This window comes from Eurosta solidaginis, chromosome X (assembly GCF_040869045.1).
Source record: "Eurosta solidaginis isolate ZX-2024a chromosome X, ASM4086904v1, whole genome shotgun sequence".
In the NCBI taxonomy this organism is placed as follows: domain Eukaryota; kingdom Metazoa; phylum Arthropoda; class Insecta; order Diptera; family Tephritidae; genus Eurosta; species Eurosta solidaginis.
In genome coordinates, this window is record NC_090324.1 from 105943055 (window position 1) to 105956209 (window position 13155).

Here is a 13155-nt window from a genome sequence, read left to right on the forward strand (position 1 = left end):
AAAAAAGCGAAACCTATAAAAATTACAGCCAGGGACCCAAACTTTTATTTCCTTTGTAATAAAAGTCCTTCAGAAAAATTTATTGGTTGTATGGAAGGTTCAATGCGGTCATATTAAATGTTTCGCGAGATGGTCGAGCTTGTACCTTAATGGTGCTTGTTAGCGGATCATACCTTATATATATCCGGTAAAGGACCATCAACATCGATAACACTCCCGCACCTTCGGGGAGTTTCTTTATCGCTACAAAAACAAAAATTAAATGAAATGTTAACCAAACAGTTTCTGTTGAATACGCAGAAATCTGGGCATCCCAACAGACATCTGATTGATGAGGCTACACCACCCAGGGGCTTAAGCGGTAATATCCGTAAATATTATGAGGAAATAAGGCACCTGAGAACACACCCGTATGAAGCCAAAAGGCACAAACAGACCCTCAGTGATATCCGCAAACAAGCGTCGGACCTCAATGCTAGGAATTGCCCGACAAATCCGGTACTCAAAGAAAAATTCCCAGAACTAGCAGAGGAAGAACTCACTCTCCCTAGGGAAATGCGCGTCACTCTAGCTAAACTTCGATCTGGGTACTATAACAGGTTAAACTACCTATACAGAATCAACCCCGACATACAACTTGAAATAACATTCAAGGAAGTTTAAAATAAAATTCGAACACAAAATATTGAAAAAAATTTAGAAATTTGGTAATACTCCAGAACAGGGGTCGACTACACTATTTGTAACGTTGACTTGTCTTTGTCATAATATAAAAGCTGAAATTTTTTACGACAAACAAAATTTCTTGTAAAAGTCCAGAACAGGGGTCGACTGCTAATACGCGTCCAGAAATATCGTGAGAGGTGTCAAACGAAAAGAAAAATATTAACTCGTTCAAAATTTATTAACGAAAACCCGAAAAATGACCCCGGGTCCCTCCGAAACCGGGGGTGGAATCCATAGTTTTTTGCGCACAACACCTCTCTGCGTTGGCGGAACCGGCGTTGGGCGTGGCTCCGCCCTTTTTCATTTAATTCGTGTAGAATCCTTTTAATGCCATAATTCAAATAAAAATTTACCAATCCTTGTGAAATTTGGTAGGGGCATAGATTCTATGACGATAACTGGTTTCTGTGAAAATGGGCAAAATCGGTTGAAAAACGCCCAGTTTTTATACACAGTCGACCGCCTGTCCTTCCGCTTGGCCGTTAACATGATAACTTGAGCAAAAATCGATATATCTTTACTAAACTTAGTTCACGTACTTACCTGAACTCACTTTATCTTGGTATAAAAAATGGCCGAAATCGGACTACAAACACGCCCACTTTTACGATACCAAAAATTACGAAAAATGAAAAAAAAAATGCCATAATTCTATATCAAATATGAAAAAAGGGATGAAACATAGTAATTGGATTGGTTTATTGACGCAAAATATAACTTTAGAAAAAACTATGTAAAATCGGTGTGACACCTACCATATTAAGTAGAAGATAATGAAAAAGTTATGCAGGGCGAAATCAAAAGCCCTTGGAATCTTGCAGGAATACTGTTCGTGGTATTACATATATAAATAAATTAGCGGTACCCAACAGATAATGTTCTGGGTCACCCTGGCCCACATTTTGGTCGATATCTCGAAAACGCCTTCACATATACAAGTAAGGGCAACTCCCTTTTAGAACCCTCATTAATACCCGTAACTTACAAACACATTCTAGAGTCACCCCTGGTCTACCTTTATGGTGATATCTCGAAAAGGCGTCCACCTATAGAACTAAGGCCCACTACGTTTTAAATAATCATTAACACCTTTCACTTGATACCCATATCGTACAAACGCATTCAGTCACTCCTGGTCCACATTTATGGCGATATCTCGAAAAGGCGTCCACCTATAGAACTAAGACCCACTCCCTATTAAAATACTCACTAACACCTTTCATTTGATTCCTTTATCGTATCCACCTTTATGGCGATATCTCGAAAAGGCGTCCACCTATAGAACATTCCCTTTTAAAATACTCATTAACACCTTTCATTTGATACCCATATCGTACAAACACATTCTAGAGTCAACTCTGGTCCACCTTTATGGCGATATCTCGAAGAGGCGTCCACCTATAGAACTAAGGCCCACTCCCTTTTAAAATACTCATTAACACCTTTCATTTGATACGCATATCGTACAAAGAGATTCTAGAGTCACCCCTGGTCCACTTTTATGGCGATATCTCGAAAAGGTGTCCACCTATAGAACTAAGGATCACTCCCTTTTAAAACACTCATTACCACCTTTCATTTGATACCCATATCGTACAAACACATTCTAGAGTCACCCCTGGTCCACCTTTATGGCGATATCCCGAAATGGCGTCCACCTATAGCACTACGGCCCACTCCCTTTTAAAATGCTCTTTAATACCTTCCATTTGATACCCATTTCATATAAACACATTCCAGGGTTACCCTAGGTTCATTTTCCTAAATGGTATTTTTTCCCTTATTGTGTCTCCAAAGCTCTCAGCTGAGTATGTAATGTTCGGTTAAACCCGAACTTAGCCTTCCTTACTTGTTTTGAGATATAAATGACACTGCATTCGCAAGCGTCGTATGGACAAGGTGCTTAAAAGGGCCCTTATGACACCGATGGTGAGCCGATGATGAGCCGATGATGACACCGTACGACCGCTCGCGCGAAAAGACAAGACCGGAATTTCTTTTTTTACAATTATCAGGTGTTTCGCTGCAATATTGCCAGCTCATTAAACGAAGTTATTCCGAAAAAATTGCACGGCAAAGGTTTCCGAAATAACAAAAGTAATAAGTGGCTATACTGGCTACGTATTGGGTTTGACAGTCTCAGTGAATACGTAGTGACTACGTAAGAGGACAAACGCGAATACGTAAGAAGTTATACAATACGAATTCTGGGTGAATGTGAATGTGAGTGAATGCGACGCAAACATTCACGGTGACATACATAATACGGGCCTTAGTCTCTCCAGCTTTGTTGATCGTATTGTTTCTCTCTCGATAGCAACCTTTGGTTCAGTAGTGTTTGATCTTGTATGACGGAGTTGTAATCAAATTCACTCATATTGCGTTTCAGTCGTTGCTCTGCATGCAAACCCCGGTCTTTTGTCGTTTTTATGTCGTTGTTTGTTTGTGTAATCTTTATGTTCATTACTTTCATAAGGAATAGCCGCTTTTCTTTTTCTAGGCGCCCGTGTATATTTTTTGATGTTGTTTTTATGGTTATTTTCTTTGTAGAGATTGTAGAGTGGTCGGCTATTATGTCATATTTCCTATATTCTAATTGGAAATTGAGTTCCGATGTTTGTTGGGTTAGTTTTTGTTTTTGTTTGCTGTGATGTTTTAGCATTGTACAAATCTCTTTTCCATATTTGTACTTCATGTGTTTGTAGAAGTTCTTCATGGTTTTTTCCTTTTCTTGTTGTAATGGAATAATAGATGTAAGCTTTTTATCGGCAGGCCTTCCGAAATAGGTTAAATTTATTAATAATTTGCTGACCAGTTTTGGATTTAATTGAATTTTTATCTTACGTAGGCTTTGCTGGTCTAGTATAGCTAGTACAAGTAAAAACTTGTAATTTTATCCACTAGCACCCTACGTCTCGCCAAACTCCTTGGCATCATCAGGGGTATAATTCTTATTTCCATAAAAGAAACAAAAAGACAAAACAAAAACAAACAGAAAATTAATTTATGAAAACACATAAATCACATACTAAGAAGTTATAAACAAGCCAAATAGCTATCAGCAATAAACTTGGTGTCTTCTTTTCTATTCATCGTTCTTTCCCTTCTTTGTAATATGTGTAAGCTTTCCAATGTGTATCTCGTCTTTTCTCTCTTCTCCACGTCTATTATTGCTGCATTTTTTAGATCAGGTGTGTGTTCGGGTGTTAGTGCGTGTTGAGCAAGTGCAGTGCTGGTCTTCTTATTTCTTATATCGGCGTCGTGCTCTGCCCATCGGGTTCCTAGTGCCCTTATCGTTTTTCCAACGTAGATTTTGTTGCAGTTCTCGTTATCTCCACCTTTGCATTGAATTTCGTAAGCCACGATATATAGTTGGTGTGGTACTATACGGCTTTTTGTACGTGTAAAAATGGTAGAGAGTGTTCTGTTCTGAAACTGCAGTATTCTAGAAAAAAAGGGAACTTTGTTTTCGATATCGATATCTAACCCTATTACAACTGTAACGTTAATTTCTAATATGAATTTTAAATTGAAGCGCAATTAAATTCAATTTTCTAAAATCAATGGATTTTTCAATGTTTTATTACATCAAATACTTTTAATGAGATATCAATTTATATACTGAATATGAATTTAATTTAAAGGTCTCTTATAATATTCAACACCTAACTTAAACGAAATTTGCGCTGCATTTGGGCTTGCGTTGATTTGAGGAAGATGAGGGTACGTTTTCTTCACAATGACAGTCAAACAGCATGTCAACAGTTTGCTTACTTTCCATTTTTTACTTTTTTATTCGTTTTCACTTAAATAATTGATAACTGTGACCACATCGTATCTATAGTGCTTCCTTAATCGTTCTCTAATATAACTCTAGCCTAGTTTTCGACTATGAATGCATTAGAAAACACATTAATATTCTAACGTAAAACCGCAATATATCTCTATCGTTAGAAAATGTGTTTACTGGGCTGTTCAGCAAAGTTCTTTACATATTTCGAGTGACAATTGACGTGTCCTAAAAATGCTCTTAATTCAGATACCATCTTTAAAAAACAGACGAAATTCTCTCCGCGGTTTTAGTTCAGCCGTCTTTTACAATCTTAAATCCAAGATAAGACACTTGTTTTTTCGAAAATTCACATTTTGAAATATTCAAACGTAAACATGGAAACTACAGCCTACTCAGAACTTATTTTTAACGTGTTCAGCTAAGCTTCTACCAGGAACTGCGATGTCGGTGGACTACAACATAAAGTACATTGTCCAACTAATTTCCCAATTGCTGCTGAACGGTAAGCTCTTCATTCTAAACCAACCTATGTGAGTAGACTATGTATATTACTGTTGCGAATTATCGTCTAATACCAGTTGGTTGCAAGCATTGGACAGGTCCAATTTTGTAAACAACTGACCGCATTGTAATGTAAAAATGCTCTCTTTTAACGGTAGAGGATAATGCAAGCCGTTGAGATGTTTGTTGATGGTAATTTTTTAATCCCCACAGAAGCGTAAATCACTATTTGGCTTCAATATCGGTACTAAGGGTGTTAGCAGTTCCCAAAATGGATCTGTATAACGAGCTTTGGCAGTTATCTAAAATTTTTTCTTTCTTCTATTCTAATTTTAACATTTTTAAACGGTTTTATTCAGGTTGACTTGACAGGCTGCACGGCAGGCCGTTGTGAACGAATTTTGTAATTAAAATTTAAGTAACTTCCCGATAAGCTACAAGCCTGAAACTTGGAATATAGTTCAGAACCCAATGACAATGCAATAATAAGAAAAAAAATAAATCGTCGCTAGGTGGCGCAAGGATCGAGATATTCACAAAAATCGTATTTGTGGTCCGATTTGGATCATTTTTGGAACTCATAATACATACAAGAATAGAAAGCGACCTATGAAACAAATGCCGCTAGGTGGCGCAAGGATCGAGATAGTCACAAAAATCGTATTTGTGGTCCGATTTGGCTCATATTTGGAACACATAATACATACAAGAATAGAAAGCGACCTGTGAAAAAAATCGGCGATAGGCGGCACAAGGATCGATATATTCACAAAAATCGTATTTGTGGTCCGATTTGGCTCATATTAGGAACACATAATACATGCAAGAATAGAAAGCGGCCTATGAAAAAAATCGCCGCTAGGTGGCGCAAGGGGCGGTCACCGTGGTGTGATGGTAGCGTGCTCCGTCTACCACACCGTATGCCCTGGGTTCGAACCCCGGGAAAAGCAACATCAAAATTTTAGAAATAAGGTTTTTAAATTAGAAGAAAATTTTTCTAAGCCGGGTCGCCCCTCGGCAGTGTTTGGCAAGCGCTTCGGGTGTATTTCTGCCATGAAAAGCTCTCAGTGAAAACTCAGCTGCCTTGCAGATGCCGTTCGGAGTCGGCATAAAATCATGTAGGTCCCGTCCGGCTAATTTGTAGGGAAAATCAAGAGGAGCACGACGCAAATTGGAAGAGAAGCTCGGCCTTAGATCTCTTCGGAGGTTATCGCGCCTTACATTTATTTTTTTTTTTTAGGTGGCGCAAGGATCGAGATATTCACAAAAATCGTATTTGTGGTCCGATTTGGCTCATATTTGGAATACATAATACATACATGAATAGAAAGCGACCTACTAAAAAAAATCGCCGCTAGGTGGCGCAAAGATCGAGATATTAAAAAAAATCGTATTTTTGGTCCGATTTGGTCCATATTTACAACACATAATACATACATGAGTAGAAAGGGACCTATGATGTCCGATTTGGCTAATATTTGGAACAAATATTATATACAGTCCGGTAGACGTGACATCAAAATATTTTGAAGTTGGAGGAGGGACAAGCATACGTGGCGCAGAGTCGAGTAAAGTCTTTGGAAGGATTATGTATTGAGGACTTAGATTGTAACAAATTGTCAGGAAAGAGTCCTTGTAATAATGAGTCACTAAATGAACTAAATAGAATAAGAAATAATAGGCAATTAAATAAAGACTAAAAACTTGAAAATAAAATAATTAAAAAAAAAATTTAGGTTAAACGGTTTTATTGAAAACAATACTTACATGAAATAATAATAATACTAAACGCTAGAAATAATTAGATAGGTCACAGGTACTAGTCATCACACTCCTCATCAATCTAGGGGTTGATCAGACAATTAAATAAAAGCGTTAAGTATTATTATTATTTCATGTAAGTATTGTTTTCAATAAAACACTTTAACTTAAAAATTTTTTTTTTATTATTTGTTTCTATTTTCCTTAATTTTATTATAAACGGACGCCCTTTATTTGCGCGAAAATGCTTTGTTGTCCTTGTTGTATAGATTTTTACTGAACCACATGCGACAAGTCCGGAATATACTCATATTATTGAACTGCAAAGAATTCCAGCACAATCTTACACAACGAAATGGAAACGCGAAGTGGCCCCATATACCATTCAGAAACAGTCTCGCGGTCTTCTTGTTTTTTGCATTGTAAAACAGTGGAGTAAAGTATGTATATATGTAGCATAACACATAATTTTTTCACTGTTTTGCTCTCCGGTGATTTTGGACTACACAATGTAATACGGCATACGGTGGAGCGCCAATAGATTTAATTAAGATGGCTTTTTCATGTTGTCGTCTGAGATCTTAAGCATTTCTTTTCATAAGTACCATGCCTCGTTTTATGGGGAAAACTATTGTATGTTTGTCGCTTGGTGAACCGTAACGGCACTATTCTCAGTTGGTCCTGTCATTTTGACCTCCAGGTATTGTTATGCAATTCCGTTTTGTATTTTGTATATACTTTATTTAAAGTGCATTTAATTTTGTTACAAGATAACAGTTTTGTGTATTTACACTGTCATAATGTTTTTGCACGTACTCAATCGATGTTTTTTGATTTGTTTAAAGTTCTATTTTAGTTTGAAGGTTATCTTTGATTTATTCGCCTATTCATTTATAAGATTCGTAAATTTAATGAGTTTGAGACGTATCACAATAATCTCTTTTGTTAAATTCTTGTATTTTTATTATGATGGAAAACTGAAAAAGATCAAACATACTGACTGATACAACAGCTATTTCGCCCTTGCCAATGATCTCTTCATATATTTTTTTATTGATTCATTCTGATTCTATGTGGTACTCTGTGCACAGAGCGAACTTTCAACAGGTGATAGTAGCTGTTTAACCAAAAGCAAAAACACGAAAAGCCTTGGGCACAGAGTACCACATAGAATCAGAATAATTCGGCTCTACTGTATCAAGCAATTAACATACAGACACAGTGGTAGCCTAATGGTAGGCCTGTGCTATTGGACGACTCATGTTCGAATCTCACTCGGGGATAATAAAATTTCTAATTCAAAAATACAAAGATATCTGAATAATATGAGCCTGTATGTTTAATTTAGTTACATTTATGGGTAATTTCTTTGAATTTTTATCTTATTTAGGCTTTGCTGGTCTAGTATAGCTAGTGAAAGTAAAAACTTGTAATTTTATCCACTATTACCCTACGTTTCGCCAAGCTCCTTGACATCATCAGGGGTATAATCTTTATTTCCATAAAAGTAACAGAAAGACAAAACAAAAACAAACAGAAAATTAATTTATGAAAACACGTAAATCACTATAAAAACATTGGTTACAAACTTACATAAAAAGTATTAAATTAAAGTGTAAACATCACACAACATAAAACAACAACATTGAAAACTAAAAACATCCATCAGTACCATCGTTGGGTACTTTTGTCATACAAAAAGTTATAATCAAGCCTAGCAGCAATAAACTTGGTGGTTTCTTTTCTATTCATCGGTCTCTCCCTTTTTTGTAATATGTGTAAGCTTTCCAATGTGTATTTCGTCTTTTCTCTCTTCTCATTGTCTATTATTGTTGCATTTTTTAGATAAGGTGTGTATCCTTGTGTTAGTGCGTGTTGAGCAAGTGCAGTGCTGGTCTTCTTATTTCTTATATTTGCATCGTGCTCTGCCAATCGGGTTCCTCGTGCCCTTTTCGTTGTTCCAACGTAGATTTTGTTGCAGTTCTCGTTATCTCCACCTCTGCATTGAATTGCGTAAACCACGTTATTTTGTTGGTGTGGTTCTATACGGCCTTTTGTACGTGTAAAAATGGTAGAGAGTGTGCATTTCGATTTGTATGCGAGAAATATGTTCCGTTTTTGTTTTTCATGTCTTGATTAAAGTTTTCCGTAAGCTTGGGAATGTATGTGACACTGTGGTATTGCTTTGTCTCCGTTGCGTTGTTAGGTGATGTTTTTTCTTGCGCTCTGTTTACTTTTAATAATTTGTGTCATATTGGGGATGTAATTAAGTGGATCGGGTAATTATTGTTTATTAGTATGTTGTGTATTTTTGTTTTATTTTTTCGCCAGAACTGTTTGTGGCTTTACTTGAATATTTTGTGTATAAGGCTTTTTGCTGTATTTACTTTGTATTTAGTGGGCTGCGAAGATAGAAAGTTTATGATTCTGCCGGAGGATATGGGTTTAGAATACCAATCCAGCACTATTTGGTTTTTTTTTGCTGTGAGTAAGGACATACAAAAACGGGATCATCAAATTCTCTTCGTAAACTTCAGTTATTTGCGGTATCTGCTCAATGTGTTTAAAATTATATCTAAATCGTTTCGTTGGACGATCGCAAAAACGTCGTCCACGTACTTTACTATAAATTTCAGTTTTATGTTGTGGGTTTGCTTAAGTTCGGATATGGTTTTGTCCAGCAAATCGTCCATTATAATGTCTGCTATGGTCGGGAAGGGTGGGTTTCCCATTGGCATTACCAAACTTTGTGTGAAAATTTTGTCATCGTACAGGAAGTAGTTGTTGTCGTTCAGGCGGAAGTTTAAAATTTTAAGGAACTTGTTTTTGGTATCATTGATTGTATTTTGCTGAATTTGGTCATTATTATTTTATTGGCTAAATATATTGGTTTGTTGGTGAACAACGATACCACATCGAATGAAGCCAGCATATCTTCTTCAGATAGGTTCATGTTATCCAAACTTTGTTTGAGTCTGTAAGTGTTCTTTATATTGTATTCGTCTGAAGTTAAGCTAGTTAGTATCTTCCTAATGTATTTTGATAGACCATAACATGGAACGCCGACAGATTACGCAATGGGACATATAGCGCCGTATAGAACCACACCAACAAAACGTGGTTTACGAAATTCAATGCAAAGGTAGAGATAACGAGAACTGCAACAAAATCTACGTTAGAAAAGGGCACTAGGAACCCGATTGGCAGAGCACGACTTTTTAGTAGGAAAAAGGTACCCAACGATCATGGTACTGATGGATGTTTTTAGTTTTCAATGTTGTTGTGATGTTTACATTTTAATTGAATACTTTTTATGTAGGTTTGTCACCAATGTTTTTATAGTAATTTACATGTTTTCATAAATTAATTTTCTGTTTGTTTTTGTTTTGTCTTTTTGTTACTTTTATGAAAATAAAGATTATACCCCTGATGATGCCAAGGAGCTTGTCGAAACGTAGGGTGATAGTGGATAAAATTACAAGTTTTTACTTGCACTAGCTATACTAGACCAGCAAAGCCTACATAAGATAAAAATTCAAATAAGTCCAAAAGTGGTCAGCAAATTATTAATAAATTTAACCTATGGGTAATTTCTTTATATTATAAGAGTTGTTTTTAGTTGTAGATTCATTAGCATCTAGTTTAATTCTATATCGTGTCAATCATAGGTACATATAAACACATATGCATAGTTACAAAGCAACCACCATATGTTAGTTAAAAGACATATGCCGATGCAAGGGTATAGTCATCTAGGGAAACACCTAACGAAAACAAAAATAGATATATGTACATTTGATAAGGCTCTTACCGATATTCGGATGGTGCAGTTTTCTGCAAATTCTAGCCTCCCTCTCCAACTTTTGGAAATCTGAAAAGAAAAATATAGACCTTAGTTGTTTGTTTTGTCTTTTAAGAACAAACGAAACTTTCGTTACACTATGTAATATATCTATATAAATTTTGTCGCATAATTAAATATAAGTCTAGTAATCAAACCTTTAATTAATGAGTTTTACCCAATACACCATTCGAGTTTTTTAACCCTTAATTTGTATTTCTTGGGAAAGAAATCTAATTAGAAATAATATGATATTCTTTATACTCAACTCGGTTAAACGCTTATATATTTTCTTACAATATTTTGGAATTTCAGTAAAATGCCGTGGAATTACAGATTTTCTGCTTGAAAAATTGACACATATATGTAGGAAGGGAATTAGGATTAAGCATATTAAAGTATAGCTGGCAACCTATTAAATAGTCCACTTAATGTTCAAGCGGAAATTTGCCGAAGAAATTAAAGAAGCGTCTTTATAGACAACAAGTAGGGAAGGCTAAGTTCGGGTGCAACCGAACATTACATACTCAGTTGAGAGCTATGGAGACAAAATAAGGAAAATCACCATGTAGGAAAGAACCTAGGGAACCCTAGAATGTGGTTGTATGACATGTGTATCAAATGGAAGGTATTAAAGAGTATTTTAAGAGAGAGTAGGCCATAGTTCTATGGATGGACGCCATTTAGGGATATCGCCATAAAGGTGGACCAGGGCTGACTCTAGAATTTGTTTGTACGATATGGGTATCAAACGAAAAGTGTTACTGAGCATTTTAAGAGGGAGTGGGCAATAGGTCTATAGGTGGACGCCTTTTCGAAATGTCGCCATTAGGGTGGGCCAGGGGTGACTCTAGAATGTGTTTGTATGATATGGGTATCAAATGAAAGATGGTAATGAGTATTTTAAAAGGGAGTAATCCTTAGTTCTATAGGTGGACGCCTTTTCGAGATATCGCCATAAAGGTGGACCAAGGGTGACTCTAGAATGTTTGTACGATATGGGTATCAAACGAAAGGTGTTACTGAGCATTTTAAGAGGGAGTGGGCATTAGGTCTATAAGTGGACGCCTTTTCGAGATATCGTCATTAGGGTGGGCCAGGGGTGACTCTAGAATGTGTTTGTACGATATGGGTATCAAACGAAAGGTGTTACTGAGCATTTTAAGAGGGAGTGGGCATTAGGTCTATTGGTGGACGTCTTTTCGAGATATCGCCATTAGTGTGGGCCAGGGGTGACTCTATAATGTTTGTACGATATGGGTATCAAACGAAAGGTGTTACTGAGCATTTTAAGAGTGAGTGGGCATTAGGTCTATAGGTGGACGCCTTTTCGAGATATCGCCATTAGGGTGGGCCAGGGGTGACTCTAGAATGTGTTTGTACGATATGGGTATCAAATGAAAGGTGGTAATGAGTATTTTAAAAGGGAGTAATCCTTAGTTCTATATGTGGACGCCTTTTCGAGATATCGCCATAAAGGTGGACCAAGGGTGACTCTAGAATGTTTGTACGATATGGGTATCAAGCGAAAGGTGTTACTGAGCATTTTAAGAGGGAGTGGGTATTAGGTTTATAGGTGGACGCCTTTTAGAGATATCGCCATTAGGGTGGGCCAGGGTGACTCTAGAATGTGTTTGTACGATATGGGTATTAAATGAAAGGTGGTAATGAGTATTTTAAAAGGGAGTAATCCTTAGTTCTATAGGTGGACGCCTTTTCGAGATATCGCCATAAAGGTGGACCAAGGGTGACTCTAGAATGTTTGTACGATATGGGTATCAAACGAAAGGTGTTACTGAGCATTTTAAGAGGGAGTGGGCATTAGGTCTATTGGTGGACGTCTTTTCGAGATATCGCCATTAGTGTGGGCCAGGGGTGACTCTATAATGTTTGTACGATATGGGTATCAAACGAAAGTTGTTACTGAGCATTTTAAGAGGGAGTGGGCATTAGGTCTATAGGTGGAGGCCTTTTCGAGACATCGCCAATAGGGTGGGCCAGGGGTGACTCTAGAATGTTTGTACGATATGGGTATCAAACGAAAGGTGTTACTGAGCATTTGAAGGGGGAGTGGACATTAGGTCTATAGGTGGACGCCTTTTCGAGATATCGCCATTAGGGTGGGCCAGAGGTGACTCTAGAATGTTTGTACGATATGGGAAAGGTGTTACTGAGCATTTTAAGAGGGAGTGGGCATTAGGTCTATAGGTGGACGCCTTTTCGAGATATCGCCATTAGGGTGGGCCAGGGGTGACTCTAGAATGTGTTTGTACGATATGGATATCAAATTAAAGGTACTAATGAGGGTTTTAAAAGCGAGTGGCCCTTAGATGTATATGTGAAGGTGTTCTCGCGATATCGACCAAAATGTGGACCAGGTGATCCAGAAAATCATCTGTCGGGTACTGCTAATTTATTTATATATACAATACCACTAACAGTATTCCTGCCAAGATTCCAAGGGCTGTTGATTTCGCCTTGTAGAACTTTTTCATTTTCTTCTACTTAATATGGTAGGTGTCACACCCATTTT

At 37.0% G+C, this 13155-nt stretch overlaps 1 protein-coding gene across 10 annotated transcripts in view; it reads right to left on the bottom strand.

Moving 5' to 3' along the window:
- CaMKII (Calcium/calmodulin-dependent protein kinase II) overlaps window positions 1-13155 on the bottom strand; it is a 3892153-nt gene that overhangs the window by 2845322 nt on the left and 1033676 nt on the right. For all 10 annotated transcript variants that reach the window (XM_067758430.1, XM_067758431.1, XM_067758435.1 and 7 more), the window contains one exon: window positions 10593-10652. In XM_067758430.1, the coding sequence (XP_067614531.1) occupies window positions 10593-10652 (60 nt within the window). The remainder of the gene's footprint in view (window positions 1-10592; window positions 10653-13155) is intronic.